The sequence below is a fragment of the Mizuhopecten yessoensis genome, unplaced genomic scaffold (assembly GCF_002113885.1).
Source record: "Mizuhopecten yessoensis strain PY_sf001 unplaced genomic scaffold, ASM211388v2 scaffold2271, whole genome shotgun sequence".
Classification (NCBI taxonomy): domain Eukaryota; kingdom Metazoa; phylum Mollusca; class Bivalvia; order Pectinida; family Pectinidae; genus Mizuhopecten; species Mizuhopecten yessoensis.
In genome coordinates, this window is record NW_018404463.1 from 37289 (window position 1) to 54916 (window position 17628).

The window sequence follows — 17628 nt, forward strand, 5'->3', positions numbered from 1 at the left end:
GGTGGGGATATGGAGATATTTGTATCGATACAGGTGGGGTTATAGATATATTTGTATTGATACTAGTGGGGTTATAGAGATATTTGTATCGATACTAATGGGGTTATGGAGATATTTGTATCGATACTAGTGGGTTTATAGAGATATTTGTATCGATACTGGTTGGGGTATGGAGATATTTGTATCGATATTTTGGGGTTATGGAGATATTTGTATCGATACTGGTGGGCCTATGGGGATATTTGTATCGATACTGGTGGGGTTATAGAGATATTTGTATCGATACTAGTGGGGGTATGGAGATATGTGTATCGATATTTTGGGGTTATGGAGATATTTGTATCGATACTGGTGGGATTATACAGAAATTTGTATCGATACCAGTGGGGGTATGGAGATATTCGTATCGATACAGGTGGGGTTATAGATATATTTGTATCGATACTGGTGGGGTTATGGAGATATTTGTATCGATACTAGTGGGGGTATGGAGATATTTGTATCGATATTTTGGGGTTATGGAGATCTTTGTATCGATACTGGTGGGGTTATAGATATATTTGTATCAATACTAGTGCGGGTATGGAGATATTTGTATCGATAATGGTGGGGTTATAGAATTATTTGTATCGATACTGGTAGGGATATGGAGATATTTGTATCGATACAGGTGGGGTTTTAGAGATATTTGGATTGATACTAGTGGGGTTATAGAGATATTTGTATCGAAAATGGTGGGGTTATAAAGATATTTGTATCGATACTGGTGGGGGTATGGAGATATTTGTATCGATACAGGTGGGGTTATAGACATATTTGTATCGATAGTGGTGGGGTTATAGAGATATTTGTATCGATACTAGTGGGGGTATGGAGATATTTGAGTCGATATTTTGGGGTTATAGAGATATTTGTATCGATACTGGTGGGATTAAAGAGATATTTGTATCGATATTTTGGGGCTATAGAGATATTTGAATCGATATTTTGGGGTTATAGAGATATTTGTATCGATAATGGTGGGGTTATAGATATATTTGTATCGATATTAGTGGGGGTATGGAGATATTTGTATCGATAATGGTGGGGTTATAGAAATATTTGTATCGATACTGGTGGGGATATGGAGATATTTGTATCGATACAGGTGGGGTTTTAGAGATATTTGTATTGATACTAGTGGGGTTATAGAGATATTTGTATCGAAAATGGTGGGGTTATAGAGATATTTGTATCGATACTGGTGGGGATATGGAGATATTTGTATCGATACAGGTGGGGTTATAGAGATATTTGTATTGATACTAGTGGGGTTATAGAGATATTTGTATTGATACTAGTGGGGTTTTAGAGATATTTGTATTGATACTAGTGGGGTTATAGAGATAATTGTATCGATACAAGTGGGGTTATAGAGATATTTTTAGGAATACTGGTGGGGTTATGTAAATATTTGTATTGATAATGGTGGGGTTATAGAGATATTTGTATTGATACTAGTGGGGTTATAGAGATATTTGTATCGAAAATGGTGGGGTTATAGAGATATTTGTATCGATACAGGTGGGGTTATGGAGATATTTGTATCGATACAGGTGGGGTTATAGAAATATTGGTATCGATACTGGTGGGGTTAAAGAGATATTTTTATCGATACAGGTGGGGTTATGGAGATATTTGTATCGATACTAATTGGTTAATAGAGATATTTGTATCGAAACTAGTTGAGGTTATGGAGATATTTGTATCGATACTGGGGGCGTTATAGAGATATTCGTATCGATACTAGTGGGGTTATAGAGATATTTGTATCGATACTAGTGGTGTTATGGAGAATTTTTTATCGATACTAGTGGGGTTATAGAGATATTTGTATCGATACTGGTGGGGGTATGGAGATATTTATATCGTTATTTTGGGGTTATGGAGATATTTGTATCGATACTGGTGGGGTTATGGGGATATTTGTATCGACACTGGTGGGGTTATAGAGATATTTGTATCGATACTAGTGGGGGTATGGAGATATTTGTATCGATATTTTGGGGTTATGGAGATATTTGTATCGATACTGGTGGGGTTATAGAGATATTTGTATCGATACTAGTGGGGGTATGGAGATATTTGTATCGATATTTTGGGGTTATGGAGATATTTGTATCGATACTGGTGGGGTTATAGAGATATTTGTATCGATACTAGTGGGGGTATGGAGATATTTGTATCGATATTTTGGGGTTATGGAGATATTTGTATCGATACTGGTGGGGTTATAGAGATATTTGTATCGATACTAGTGGGGGTATGGAGATATTTGTATCGATATTTTGGGGTTATAGAAATATTTGTATCGATACTGGTGGGGATATGGAGATATTTGTATCAAAACAGGAGGGGTTTTAGAGATATTTGTATTGATACTAGTGGGGTTATAGAGATAATTGTATCGATACAAGTGGGGTTATAGAGATATTTTTAGGAATACTGGTGGGGTTATGTAAATATTTGTATCGAAAATGGTGGGGTTATAGAGATATTTGTATCGATACAGGTGGGGTAATGGAGATATTTGTATCGATACAGGTGGGGATATAGAGATATTTGTATCGATAATGGTGGGGTTATAGATATATTTGTATCGATACTGGTGGGGTTATACAGATATTTGTATCGATATAGGTGGTGTTATGAAGATATTTGTAGCGATACTGTTGGGGTTATAGAAATATTGGTATCGATACTGGTGGGGTTAAAGAGATATTTTTATCGATACAGGTGGGGTTATGGAGATATTTGTATCGATACTGGTGGGTTCATAGAGATATTTGTATCGATACTAATTGGTTAATAGAGATATTTGTATCGAAACTAGTTGAGGTTATGGAGATATTTGTATCGATACTGGGGGCGTTATAGAGATATTCGTATCGATACTAGTGGGGTTATAGAGATATTTGTATCGATACTAGTGGTGTTATGGAGAATGTTTTATCGATACTAGTTGAGTTATAGAGATATTTGTATCGATACTGGTGGGGGTATGGAGATATTTGTATCGTTATTTTAAGGTTATGGAGATATTTGTATCGATACTGGTGGGGTTATGGGGATATTTGTATCGACACTGGTGGGGTTATAGAGATATTTGTATCGATACTAGTGGGGGTATGGAGATATTTTTATCGATATTTTGGGGTTATGGAGATATTTCTATCGATACCGGTGGGGTTATAGAGATATTTGTATCGATACTAGTGGGGGTATGGAGATATTTGTATCGATACTGGTGGGGTTAAAAATATATTTGTATCGATACTGGTGGGGATATAGAGATATTTGTATCGATACTAGTGGGGGTATGGAGATATTTGTATCGATATTTTGGGGTTATAGATATATTTGTACCGATACTGGTGGGGTTATACAGGTATTTGTATCGATAATGGTTGTGTTATAGATATATTTGTATCAATACTAGTGGGGGTATGGAGATATTTGTATCGATACTGGTGGGGATATAGAGATATTTGTATCGATACTGGTGGGGGTATGGAGATATTTGTATCGATACAGGTGGTTTTTTAGGGATATTTGTATCGATACAGGTGGGGTTTTAGAGATATTTGTATCGATACAGGTGGGGTTAAAGAGATATTTGTATCGATACAGGTAGGGTTTTAGAGATATTTGTATCGATACAGGTGGGGTTATAGAGATATTTGTATCGAAAATGGTGGGGTTATAGAGATATTTGTATCGATACTGGTGGGGTTATAGAGATATTTTTAGGAATACTGGTGGGGTTATGTAGATATTTGTATCGATAATGGTGGGGTTTTAGAGATATTTGTATTGATACTAGTGGGGTTATAGAGATATTTGTATCGATACTGTTGGGTTCATAGAGATATTTGTATTGATACTAATTGGTTAATAGAGATATTTGTATCGAAAATAGTTGAGGTTAAGGAGATATTTGTAGGGATACTGGTATAGTTATGGAGATATTTGTATCGATAATGGAGGCGCTATAGAGATATTTGTATCGATACTAGTGGGGTTATAGAGATACTTGTATCGATACTAGTGGTGTTATGGAGAATTTTTTATCGATATTTTCGGGTTATAGAAATATTTCTATCGATAATGGTGGGGTTATAGAAATATTTGTATCGATACTGGTGGGGTTATAGAGATATTTTTAGGAATACTGGTGGGGTTATGTAGATATTTGTATCGATAATGGTGGGGTTTTAGAGATATTTGTATTGATACTAGTGGGGTTATAGTGATAAATGTATCGATACAAGTGGGGTTATAGAGATATTTTTAGGAATACTGGTGGGGTTATGTAGATATTTGTATCGATAATGGTGGGGTTTTAGAGATATTTGTATTGATACTAGTGGGGTTATAGAGATATTTGTATCGATACTGGTGGGGATATGGAGATATTTGTATCGATACAGGTGGTTTTTTAGAGATATTTGTATCGATACAGGTGGGGTTTTAGAGATATTTGTATTGATACTAGTGGAGCTATAGAGATATTTGTATCGATACTGGTGGGGTTATACAGATATTTGTGCCGATACTAGTCGGGTTATAGATATATTTGTATCAATACTAGTGGGGGTATGGAGATATTTGTATCGATACTGGTTGGGTTACAGAGACATTTTTATCGATACTAGTGGGGTTATAGATATATTTGTATTGATACTAGTGGGGTTTTAGAGATTTTTGTATTGATACTAGTGGGGTTTTAGAGATTTTTGTATTGATACTAGTGGGGTTATAGACCTATTTGTATCGATACTGGTGGGGTTATAGAAATGTTTTGGATCGATACTGAGGAATACTGGTGGGGTTATGTAAATATTTGTGTATATAATGGTGGGGTTATAAAGATATTCGTATCGAAACTGGTGGGGTTATAGATATATTTGTATTGATACTAGTGGGGTTTTAGAGATATTTGTATTGATACTAGTGGGGTTATAGTGATAAATGTATCGATACAAGTGGGGTTATAGAGATATTTGTAGGAATACTGGTGGGGTTATGTAAATATTTGTATATATAATGGTGGGGTTATAAAGATATTCGTATCGAAACTGGTGGGGTTATAGATATATTTGTATTGATACATGTGGGGTTATGGAGATATTTGTATCGATACTGGTTGGGTTACAGAGACATTTTTATCGATACTAGTGGGGTTATAGATATATTTGTATCGATACAAGTGGGATTATAGAGATATTTGTATCGATACTAGTGGGTTTACAGAGATATTTGTATCGATACTAGTTGGTTAATAGAGATATTTGTATCGAAACTAGTTGAGGTTATGGAGATATTTGTAAGGATACTGATGGCGTTATATAGATATTTGTATCGATACTGGTGGCGTTATATAGATATTTGTATCAATACTGGTGGGGTTATGGGGATATTTGTATCGATACTAGTGGTGTTATTGAGAAATTTTTATCGATGTTGGTGGGGTTATAGAGATATTTGTATCGATACTGGTGAGGTTATAGATATATTTTTATCGATACTGGTGGGGTTATGGAGATATTTGTATCGATAATTGTGGAGTTATAGAGATATTTGTATCGATATAGGTGGGGTAATGAAGATGTTTGTATCGATACTGTTGGGGTTATAGAGACATTTGTATTGATACTAGTGGGGTTATAGAGATATTTGTATTGATACTAGTGGGGTTTTAGAGATATTTGTATTGATACTAGTGGGGTTTTAGAGATATTTGTATTGATACTAGTGGGGTTATAGAGATAAATGTATCGATACAAGTGGGGTTATAGAGATATTTTTAGGAATACTGGTGGGGTTATGTAAATATTTGTATATATAATGGTGGGGTTATAGAGATATTTGTATCGATACTAGTAGGGTTATAGAGATATTCGTATCGATACTAGTGGGGTTATAGATATATTTGTATCGATACATGGGGGGTTATGGAGATATTTGTATCGATACTAGTAGAGTTATAGAGATATTTGTGTCGATACTAGTGGGGTTACAGAGACATTTGTATCGATACTAGTGGGGTTATAGATATATTTGTATCGATAATAGTGGAGTTATAGAGATATTTGTATCGATACTAGTGGGGTTACAGAGATATTTGTATCGATACTAGTGGGGTTATAGAGATATTCGTATCGAAACTGGTGGGGTTATAGATATATTTGTATCGATACATGTGGGGTTATGGAGATATTTGTATCGATACTGGTGGGGTTATGGAGATATTTGTATCGATACTAGTGGGGTTATGGAGATATTTGTATCGATACTGGTGGGGTTATAGATATATTTGTATCGATAATAGTGGAGTTATAGAGATATTTGTATCGATATAGGTGGGGTAATGAAGATGTTTGTATCGATACTGTTGGGGTTATAGAGACATTTGTATCGATACTGGTGGGGTTATAGATATATTTGTATCAATAATAGTAGGGGTTTGGAGATATTTGTATCGATACTTTTGGGTTATGGAGATATTTGTATCGATACTAGTGGGGTTATAGAGATATTTGTATCGATACTGGTGGGGTTAAAGAGATATTTCTATCGATACATGCAGGTGGGGTTATGGAGATATTTGTATCGATACTAGTTGGGTTATGGAGATATTTCTATCGATACTGGTGGGGTTATAGAAATGTTTTGGATCGATACTGGTGGGGTTACGAAGACTTTCGTCAAATTGTAGTCGATACTAGTGGAGTGGTGGAGATACATTCTCCTGCTACATGTAGGGTTATATCGCTACTTCCATTCCGTTTGGAATACACATTCTTCCTCTTCTCCTCTCGGATAAGTATGATGGAATTGGGTATTTTACTTGACTCAATTGATCTGTTAGGCACTGTACTTCTCCCCTTTTCTCTATCGGTAACCGAAACGTCCCGTAGTCGAGTGACATATACAATTCACAAACTCGTCACATTGTTGTACATGTACAGGTGAACAACTCGGACATAGTTTGACAAAGGGACTAGTCGGCCTTGAAACGTTGCGAAACATTTACTACTTAAAAATAAAACTTTGAGACTTACACATATAACTTGTTTTGAATTGCGGTACTACCCTCATCCGCAGCTTGATTGAATCTCTCACCAAAAAACATCCTTAACTTGTTTTATTTTCCGTTCTCAAACTATCAGATACGACCAAATATTACCCTAACTTACATCCAATTGATCGTACCGATTCCTTGTGTGGTAGTTACGTTATTCAATCTTTTGAGTGTAGGTTTGGTTTGGTTAAGTTTTGTTTAACGTCCTTTCAACAGCTATGGTCATTTAAGGGCGGCCACAAAGAGGATATAGCAAACTGCAAGAAACACTAGAAAATCTTAACAGGCCAAATAAGTTTTAGAAGATGTACCTGCTAGTACAAATAAAAGTGTATGTACCTGCTAGTACAAATAAAAGTATACGTAACTGCTAGTACAAATAAAATTATACGTACCTGCTAGTACAAATAAAAGTATACGTACCTACTAGTACAAATAAAAGTATACGTACCTGCTAGTACAAATAAAAGTATACGTACCTGCTAGTACAAATAAAATTCCACAGACAAAGGTTAAGTTTTTTCTTCCTGAATTGCAATGACCAACGAAACATATAATTGTTCCTATCAAAAGAATTAGAAGACTTGCTAAAGGAAACCACGTGGATCTTCTCATTGTTACTGGAAAAGAGAAAAAAAATCGTGCATTAATATCATGTTATATATCTGGAAATGTATGTGTTTCTAAATTTTAGTTACATTGTACATATCTCAACAGCTTAAGTGTATATCACATAGATAACAAGTTACATTGTACCTATCTCAACATCTTAAGTGTATATCACATAGATAACAGGTTACATTGTACATATCTCAACAGCTTAAGTGTATATCACATAGATAACAAGTTACATTGTACCTATCTCAACATCTTAAGTGTATATAACATAGATAACAAGTTACATTGTACCTATCTCAACATCTTAAGTGTATATAACATAGATAACAAGTTACATTGTACATATCACAACAGCTTAAGTGTATATCACATAGATAACAAGTTACATTTACTTTATAGATACCAGTGAGTATAGCTGACACGTTATTGAACAAATAAAAAGTTACCAAAATACTTAGACTCACCTATTATACTGGTACATTTCTTAAATATCTAATCTCACTTAGCATACATTATCAAATACCTAATCTCACCTAGCATACATTTATCAATCTCACCTAGCATACATTTATCAAATACCTAGTCTCAGCAAGCATACATTTCTAAAAACCTTGTCTCAGCTAGCATACATTTCTAAAATACCCAGTCGCACCTAGCTTATGCCCTGTCGCGACGTACGTCGTCCGTCCGTCCGTCAACATTTTGTTCTTCTTCTGAGGGTCTGATAGTCCTATAGGCAGGATATATTGCCAGTACCATCCTACGATGGCGCATAACAAAGTTTGCGAATGAAAATTAGCTTGACCTACTTTCAAGGTCACAGGGGTCAAATACCGCAATATTTGGCCAACAACTCTATGTAACAAAACAAACAGGTGAACGATACAGGCCCGTCTAGGCCTCTTGTTTATTATAGTCAGCTTCAAAGCGGTGTAGTTGGTTTTAATACACATATTCATTTAAAAATTACATCTATGAAATAAACAAATGTTTCACCACTACCGTAAGTAATATGGATTAGTAGATGGAGTACATTTATTTCAAATAATTATCATAATTCAAAAAAAAAATCATGTATGTTTTGACAATTCTTAGTTATTATAACATCACTGTGTTAGGCACAGCCTGCTTATAAACAATTATAAATCACTTATAAACTGATCGATAAAATCATAATTGAATAAATGTTGTTGTATTGTGATGGTGAATGTTGTGCTTGTAGAATTTCAGTCTCAAATTGATTTCGTTCGGACATAGAAGGAAACAAGTTTTCAAATAGTTTTAATACGTCATAACATAACGATGTAAGATACTAGCTGCCTTGCATTTTTCATGCATGTACCTTAAATCCTATTTATACTTATAAAATCAAAGTTGACTGAATGTTGTGTTTTACTAAATGTTCTGTTTTTATGATGTGTGTGACTATTTTATGACGTGTGTATCTTAACAGACACTTTTTGATTATTCCTATTTAGGTTTGACATAGGTGGTTACAAATGCTCCATTAAGAGAACAAATGCCAGTGGCCAGCTCTGTCTGAAAGGAGGATCTATTAAAAACTTTTCATGCTGAGCGCAATTTACTTTTTTCTCACAGCAGATACTTTTAGTCCCCTGGTTAAACATGTTTACAGATTCTATTCCATCGCCCAAAAGTCAGACAAATGACCAGTGAAGCGTATGCACACAAAGGTGTAAAATGTGTACGAGTTGTCTACATACGCTTACAGCGTAGCCGAACCGACATCGATTTGTACAATAGTTGTTATATGTGTACCTAAATGACTCGATTCAGCTACGCTAGCTGTGTAAAAAAGAACTTTTCATAATCTATAAGTATACCTGTGTAATCTTAAAATTGTAAAGTAAAATCTGCTACTTCAGCCTGATATCTTAGCTGTGTGATATTCTGTTTTGTAAACTTTGTGCTACTAATTGTATACTCATATATGTATAGATACGACAACTCTGACAAAGCCAAACGGTTTCTTATTTCTATTCTTTGTGCTTTAGCTAATGATTCAGTGGAACACGCCGTGAATCATGCTACGATTACCTCCTTAGTTTGGGCCGAATTCCCCTATAATAAAGGTGAAAGGCGTACCAGGAAGTCTGGCATGAATGCTAGTATTTTAATGAAGTGCATAATATAAAGTGAAAATGGACAGTAACATTATGATAAATTGTATATTATGAAGCGGAAAATGAATGAAATGATGAAGTGCGTTAGGTGAGAAAACATATCAATAAATAATATCATAAATAAATAGAATTTAACAGAAAAGATCATTGCACTTTTTCTATGAATACGTTCATATTGACATATATGGTTAGATACTTAATAGTATAGGCTATAGTTTACCTCAAATTAAATCTTACTGTTTTCTTGTTTTCTGGAATTATGTGACACATTTAAGATTCTGGTCGAGAGTCTAACTTAAATTATGTGACATATTTAAGATACTCAGAGAGAACCCACGTGGGTAGCAGGAGTCGCTTTACCTTCAGTTTACTTCCGACGGGGAAATCGAACCCCGGCCATCAAAGGTGAAAGGCGAGTGCGCTATCCACACAATATACGCTATCCGTCCACCGTCCTCATATAGGGATTAATGTACTCGTAATTTTAGTCATAGGTCGCAATAAGGTCGCAAAACTGAACTCGTAAAATATATAGTTCCTGTATAAAATTTGGCGGGCGGAATGGTTGTAGATGTAAGCTAAGTTTTCGTCGTCATGTGATGACGTCATTCAAATGACAAAATTGACAGTGACTACGTACACAGTATGGCGTCTGTTTGAGGCAATCCGTCCCTGTCATCGTTCATCGTGAAATACCGGATATACTCGCAGTTCATGTGGTGTATCGGCTGATCTGGAATAAAAGAATATACGTGTATAACAACAACAAAAACGGAAATAAAACATCAAAATACACTCGTACACCATCAGACTAGAACGGGAAATTTTATTTCGGTACATTATCAAAGTGACGAGTGCACAGTGGCAGATCCAGAGTGTTTTTGGGGGCTTCAAGAATCATGTATTTTCTCCATTTTACTCCATTTTTCCAATATGGAAACCCCCCCCCCTGGAAATTTGCAAAAACCCCAGAATGAGATAGGTCTGTGGATCCGACACTGAGTGCAGACGTTTAACCAGCAAAACGGACAGGAGTGAAACCAGGTCTGAGGTAAAGGATTGTTGAAATTTGAGCCCACTTGACCAGTTTTGGCTATACCACGCCACGTATAGGGCGGGCTGACGTCAGCCCAGTCTCGGGTTGATGACGAGCAAGTCTTGTCAAATTTTGACAAATAATTTCTGAAGAGAAGTAAACACTGTGATTGTTTCAGGGTTTGCCATTTGTATCCTTATTTATACATTTTATATACAATTAGTTTCGCTTCCATAAACTGTATGATAATGGGGGTAGAAACAGGGCCGACAGCTGGAGTACTAGTCCCTTGCTCCGAATAGACTAGAATATTTAGGTCGCCGATAGGGGCCCTGACATTCGATTACTTTGCAAGAGCAAATGCTATTTAGCAAGTGATTGTCCATTTGAAGAAAACATTTAAAGTTGGCGCCAGCAACACTCATCGACACTCAGTGGAATACCGAAGCATGCCGTAGCATCACACACAACAGCCTAGCGAGACTAGCTACTTCTGTATGTCATCGACTGGTCCTATGCAGGCCATGCCTCATCATTACCTAGGCCTTCCATGGAACTATGTACCAGATAGAACTTGGACGAAAGAAAAAACTTCGAAAATTATCTGCTGAACATCTAGCAAAGTTTTCAATGTGTTTAACTGCCGATAAATTGTTGACCAGCTCGTATCGGCTTTTATATAAAACAGACTCAACTTGTTACTGTTTATTTCTCTGAAGTGGGCGATGAAGAACTCGGTCTGTATATCCGCCTTATTTAAGACTGATACGTAAGGATCGTTCTCATAGGCCCATGGCATGATGCTTAGTTAAAATCTCAAACTTGAGAATTGAGTGCTTCGTAAATAACCAAAATATTAAGCATATACTCAAAATTGAGCATTGAGAACGGAGCTTAAAAGTTTCTTAAAAGCGGGGCCAAGAATTTTTAAGATTATCGATGGAGTCAGCTGTTTCTCATGGAAAATAGCGGACAGTGATTGACAATTTGATCACGGTGTTTACCTACGTAAAGGTAATGAAAATGTAAAAACGTTATTGTTTTGACCAAAAATTGTATCACACAGCCAGGACACAAACCCGTCGAGTTTTTTAACTCAAAATGCAATCACCCCAATATATCAACCCGTCCAGTTTTCAACTCCGAGTTTCATCGCTCTCCCATACATTAGTTCATCTAGATTCTCATTTCCTACGGTCAATAGTTTTACTAACTAGATAACTGCAACATGTCATAAAGGCGACCAATGGATTTCATTCACTACAGGGGAAATGGGCACTGGGTTTAAAGTAATATAAATAAGGTTCTGCTATTTTCAATTTAAATCGAGTCGATACTGTAGTATTTCATCGTGAACACCCGCCGAGTATTCTGGACGACATTCCGTTTAGCCTCGGTATGAGACACGCCCGGTATCAATATATATAACGTGGTTGGTTTGCTGTCTGGTTAGACAGGAAACGTCGTGATCGCTGACCATCAGTAAGACCATGAATATTGGTGAGGTCATTACGCGAGATGCTTAGCCAATACGTACCTATGTAGACCGGATTTTATCTCTCCTTACAGACCAATACCGAGGACATTAACTGCCAACGATTCTCCTCAGACAAGCAAAACACACGGATGCATTATAAAACTAGTGCTTGCTCTCCCTACTTGTCTCCCCTGGGCTAGCGTGAGGTCTGCACTATCTACAATTACCTTTCTCGGGAGGCATATTGACCCGGGGCTCAAACTACCTAGAAGTTGTTTGTCAGAATTATGGCTGCCATTGCTGTAACAGCGTATCTGATAGTTAATACTGCCATCAATCCGTCCTAGATGGAGCGTGAGCGAGCAAGATTCTCTCTTGATTTACTATGATTTTCTTAAATGAAACTGAGTGCTTCGAAGATAAAATGGTGTTTGGCGAGCGAGTGCACATTGTGATGTGGAGTGGGTGAATTGATCGTGCCTACCCTCCGCTACTGGGTCCATTTCTCCCCACTTCTGCCATTCATGGCACGAACTATCAGGGATGTGACATGTTTCTAGCCTATCTATGTCTTTAAAAATCGGCATGTTTCATGCTACACCTAGTCACGCAGCAGCCTCTGACGTCATCATCAATAACGACAACTCCATGTTAACGAGCACAGTGGGGTCGTTGGATCGAGGCAGTCGTGACAGGCGAGTTGTTAAGAGGCGGTAAAGTGGTTCCTGTTGTAGGGCATCGCTACTGTGCCCACAACCAAATGTCTTCGCAGCAGTCCCCTAAGGGTGAGCCTACCGTATGTTTTATACCTATTGATTCCTACAAACTATATTGAGGCCACCATTTACTCCAAAACTCTGCGAACTGAATCGTTAGTGGGTAGGAAGAAATGTGTCCCCTATCTGGAATGCTATAGGCTGTGTTGTGTCCCAAAAATGTATATCCTGATAATTTCCGGAAGAGTTCCTCACCCAAAGGTATAGAAGATATGTATCCCACCTTTGATTGCTGAAGACTTGCAGCCAATAGTTCATTTAAAGATTTAAACATATGTTTTTAGCATTGATGATAGCAGGCAACACAGTTTTGTTAAAACATTTCCTCAAAGAACAGAGATGTGATGCACACCGTCATAAGACGTTACAAGATGCATTTCAATTCTTACAATTTCGTCCTCTCATACATTTTCTTTAAGTTATTGATACAGTTTGAACAAAACGTTTTACCGAAGGGTGAAACTGTCATTCTAACTGGAATAAATTCGTGCTTCATGTGGTTACAATTTCCGTCATGCAAAACAAAACAAAACATTCAGGAATTTCTTTATAATCTAAATTTAACGTCACTCCCTGATTGTTTCCCAATTAATTAAACAGTTAGCATAAAAATGTTCATGTATTTCCTGTTGTAGCGTACATGGCGTACGACGTGAGATTTGTATGTAGTGTATCTCCTGTTGTAGCGTACAAGACGTACGACGTGAGATATGTATGTAGTTTATTTCCTGATATAGCGTACAAAGCGTGAGATATGTACGTTGTTTATCTCCTGTTGTAGTGTCCATGGCGTACGACGTGAGATATGTATGTAGTTTATTTCCTGTTGTAGCGTACATGGCGTGCGACGTGAGATATGCAAAAACTGTTGTAGCGTACACGGCGTACGACGTGAGATATGTATAAAATAGTGTAGCGTATAAAGCGTACAACGTGAGATATGTGTGTAGTTTATCTCCTGTTGTAGCGTACAAGGCGTGAGATATGTACGTAGTTTTTCTCCTGTTGTAGCGTACATAGCGAACGATGCGAGATATGTATGTAGTTTATCTCATGTTGTAGCGTACATGGCGTACGACGTGAGATATGTACGTAGTATATCACCTGTTGTAGCGTACAAGGCGTACGCCGTGATATAGGTATGTAGTTTATTTCCTGTTGCATCGTACAAGGTGTACGACGTGAGATATGTACGTAGTTTATCTCCCGTTGTAGCGTACATGGCGTACGACGTGAGATAAGTACGTAGTTTATCACCCGTTGTAGCGTACAAGGCGTACGACGTGAGATATGTACAATGTATGTAGTGTATCACCTCATGTAGCGTACAAGGCGTACGACGTGAGATATGTATGTAGTGTATCTCCTGTTGTAGCGTACAAGGCGTACGACGTGAGATATGTATGTAGTTTATCTCGTGTTGTAGCGTACAAGGCGTACGAGTGAGATAAGTTTGTAGTGTATCTCCTGTTGTAGATTGTATGGCGTGCGACGTGAGACATGTAAAAACTGTTGTAGCGTACGACGTGACATATGTATAAAATAGTGTAGCGTACATGGCGTACGACGTGAGATATGTACGTAGTATATCCCCTGTTGTAGCGTACATGGCGTACGACGTGAGATAAGTACGTAGTTTATCTCCCGTTGTAGCGTACAAGGCGTACAACGCGAGATATGTATGTAGTGTATCTCATGTTGTAGCGTACTTGGCGTACGCCGTGATATATGTATGTAGTGTATTTCCTGTTGTAGCGTACAAGGCGTACGACGTGAGATATGTATGTAGAGTATCTCCTGTTGTAGCGTACAATGCGTACGACGTGAGATATGTACAATGTATGTAGTGTATCTCCTGTTGTAGCGTACATGGCGTACGACGTGAGATATGTATGTAGTTTATCTCGTGTTGTAGCGTACAAGGCGTACGAGTGAGATAAGTTTGTAGTGTACCTCCTGTTGTAGATTGTATGGCGTACGACGTGATAAATGTACGTAGTTTATCTCCTGTTGTAGCGTACAAGGCGTACGACCTGAGATATGTACGAAGTTTATCTCCTGTTGTAGCATACACGGCGTACGACGTGGGATAGGTATGTAGTGTATGTCCTGTTGTAGCGTACATGGCGTACGACTTAATATATGTACATGTATGTAGTGTATTTCCTGTTGTAACGTACAAGGCGTACGACGTGAGATATGTACGTTGTTTATCTCCTGTTGTAGCGTACGTACAAGGCGTACGACGTGAGATATCTATGTAGTTTATCTCCTGTTGTAGCGTACAAGGCGTACGACGTGAGATATGTATGAAGTATATCTCCTGTTGTCACGTACATAGCGTACGACGTGAGATATGTATGTAGTTTATCTCCTGGTATAACGTTCAAGGCGTACGACGTAAAATATGTATGTAGTTTATTTCCTGTTGTAACATGCATCGTATTTGTAATTTATTTCATATTGTAATATACACGTTATATGTAGTTTATTTGGTGGATAATACGTAGCTTTGAGTGGCTATACTTGCGGTTAGAATATGGAATTAGGTTCAAACTCAAAACCTTCGAAAAACAACGTAATTTCCACATTCCACGTTCATGTAAGGATTGGACGCCGTTTTGTGTTTTTTAATTGCATGCCGGTATGAACATTGGATAAATGCCGTTCAATCCTTATAATTACATTTTAATTTTTAAGTTATTATTTACCTAACTACAGATATTCCCTTATAATTTCGATATTGAAGTGTCTGTGTCAGTGCAAACGACATTCCTGGAACAGCCTAACGTCATACAATTGGTTGCTTCTAGCGGTTGTCCTGAGTTATTCGAGGCGAGAGGAGAAGTTTAAAAATGACATTGATCCAATTGCGTCCTTAGCCCTATGAACACAATTTCTTATAGAGGAACATGCAGTGGAAATAAAAATGTAGTTTTTTTAGAACCAGTATATTTTGCTACAGGTACGTAGTAAATCGAAATAGTGGGTTCTGTGACCCATGTTGGTGACGTGTCACTCTACAGCGGACTGACCAATCAGAAAGAAGCTTCTAAAGAAGAACGTTTGGCCCCACCAATACTGGCGCGTGCACGATCTGTTTGTTCGTCAACGTAGTGTTATCTCGATTGTATACGTCAAGTTTAGATTTAGACTGGCCAGGCGCTTACAAATTCCTGTCAGTATACATACACTTGCACCGAGCTAAGCTAATCGACATCTGTCATTATTTTACGTAAAGAAATTTGTTAATGTTGAGTAAAATCCATATCGTCGCTAGGCAAGTGATGTTGGTGAATGATAAATAGCCCGTTTGTAGTTTGGGATTTCAAAATGAACTGATAGTATTTTAGTTAAGTAATGTACCATTGTACTTACAAGGATACATACTGTTTATCTATTGAATAACAGCAAAATCATTATCAAATTTTATCAATAGAATAGCACGGTCCCTAATGGAACATACAATTTACATACATTTTCATATTGTTTTGGTTAGAAACAGGGCGTGGCCTAAGTGCGACAGCGGCGTTTAACACGTGTGAGGCATGGTTCTGTTGTTACACATCTGTGGTACACAGTTATTTCCTGTTGTTACACATATGTGGTACACGGTAATTTCCGTTGTTACACATATGTGGTACACAGTTATTTCCTGTTTGTGACACATCTGTGGTACACGATTATTTCCTGTTGTTACACATATGTGGTACACAGTTATTTCCTGTTGTTACACATCTGTGGTACACAGTACTTTCTTGTTGTTACCACATATACGGTACACGGTTATTTCCTGTTGTTACACATCTGTGGTACACGGTTATTTCCTGTTGTTACACATCTGTGGTACACAGTTATTTCCTGTTGTGACACATCTGTGGTACAGTTATTTCCTGTTGTTACACATCTGTGGAACACAGTTATTTCCTGTTGTTACACATATGTGGTACATGGTTATTTCCGTTGTTACACATACAGACCCGTACACGTTCGCTGTTCCACTTTCAGCGTACCGTTTGCGTAGCATTTCCGTACCGTTTGCGCAGCACTTGCGTATCACTTGCGTAGCATTTCCGTAGTACTTCCGTACCATTACCGTAGCATTTCCGTAGCACTTGCGTAGCGTTTCCGTAGCACTTCCGTATCGTTTCCGTAGCACTTGCGTCTACATCTTTCCATTTAAAAAGCGTTTGTGAAACGTTCGGTCGAAAATTTTACGGAATATATATTTGTCGAAACGAATTGTAAAAAAACCCATTATAAACCGCATTGCGTGAAAATTATTCCAACCATCATAATAATCTGAAGGGAAAACCCCCACAAAAATGACGGTTTACCCATACATGGACGTAACAGCCCTCCTCCCATGGGCCTACTGTGTGTTCCCCACACCAGCATCTAGGCCTTAGGGGTAATTTAAATAACAGGCATACAGCTGGCCATGTGGTAATGAC

The 17628-nt window shown here is 37.4% G+C and overlaps 1 protein-coding gene across 1 annotated transcript in view; it reads right to left on the minus strand.

Moving 5' to 3' along the window:
* Positions 1–17628, minus strand: part of LOC110445399 (voltage-dependent calcium channel gamma-5 subunit-like) — a 119895-nt gene that overhangs the window by 17733 nt on the left and 84534 nt on the right. Inside the window, exons 2-3 of the mRNA XM_021489992.1 lie at positions 10526–10618; positions 7603–7743 (exon numbers count right to left, since the gene is read on the minus strand). Of these exons, the coding sequence (XP_021345667.1) occupies positions 7603–7743; positions 10526–10618 (234 nt within the window). The remainder of the gene's footprint in view (positions 1–7602; positions 7744–10525; positions 10619–17628) is intronic.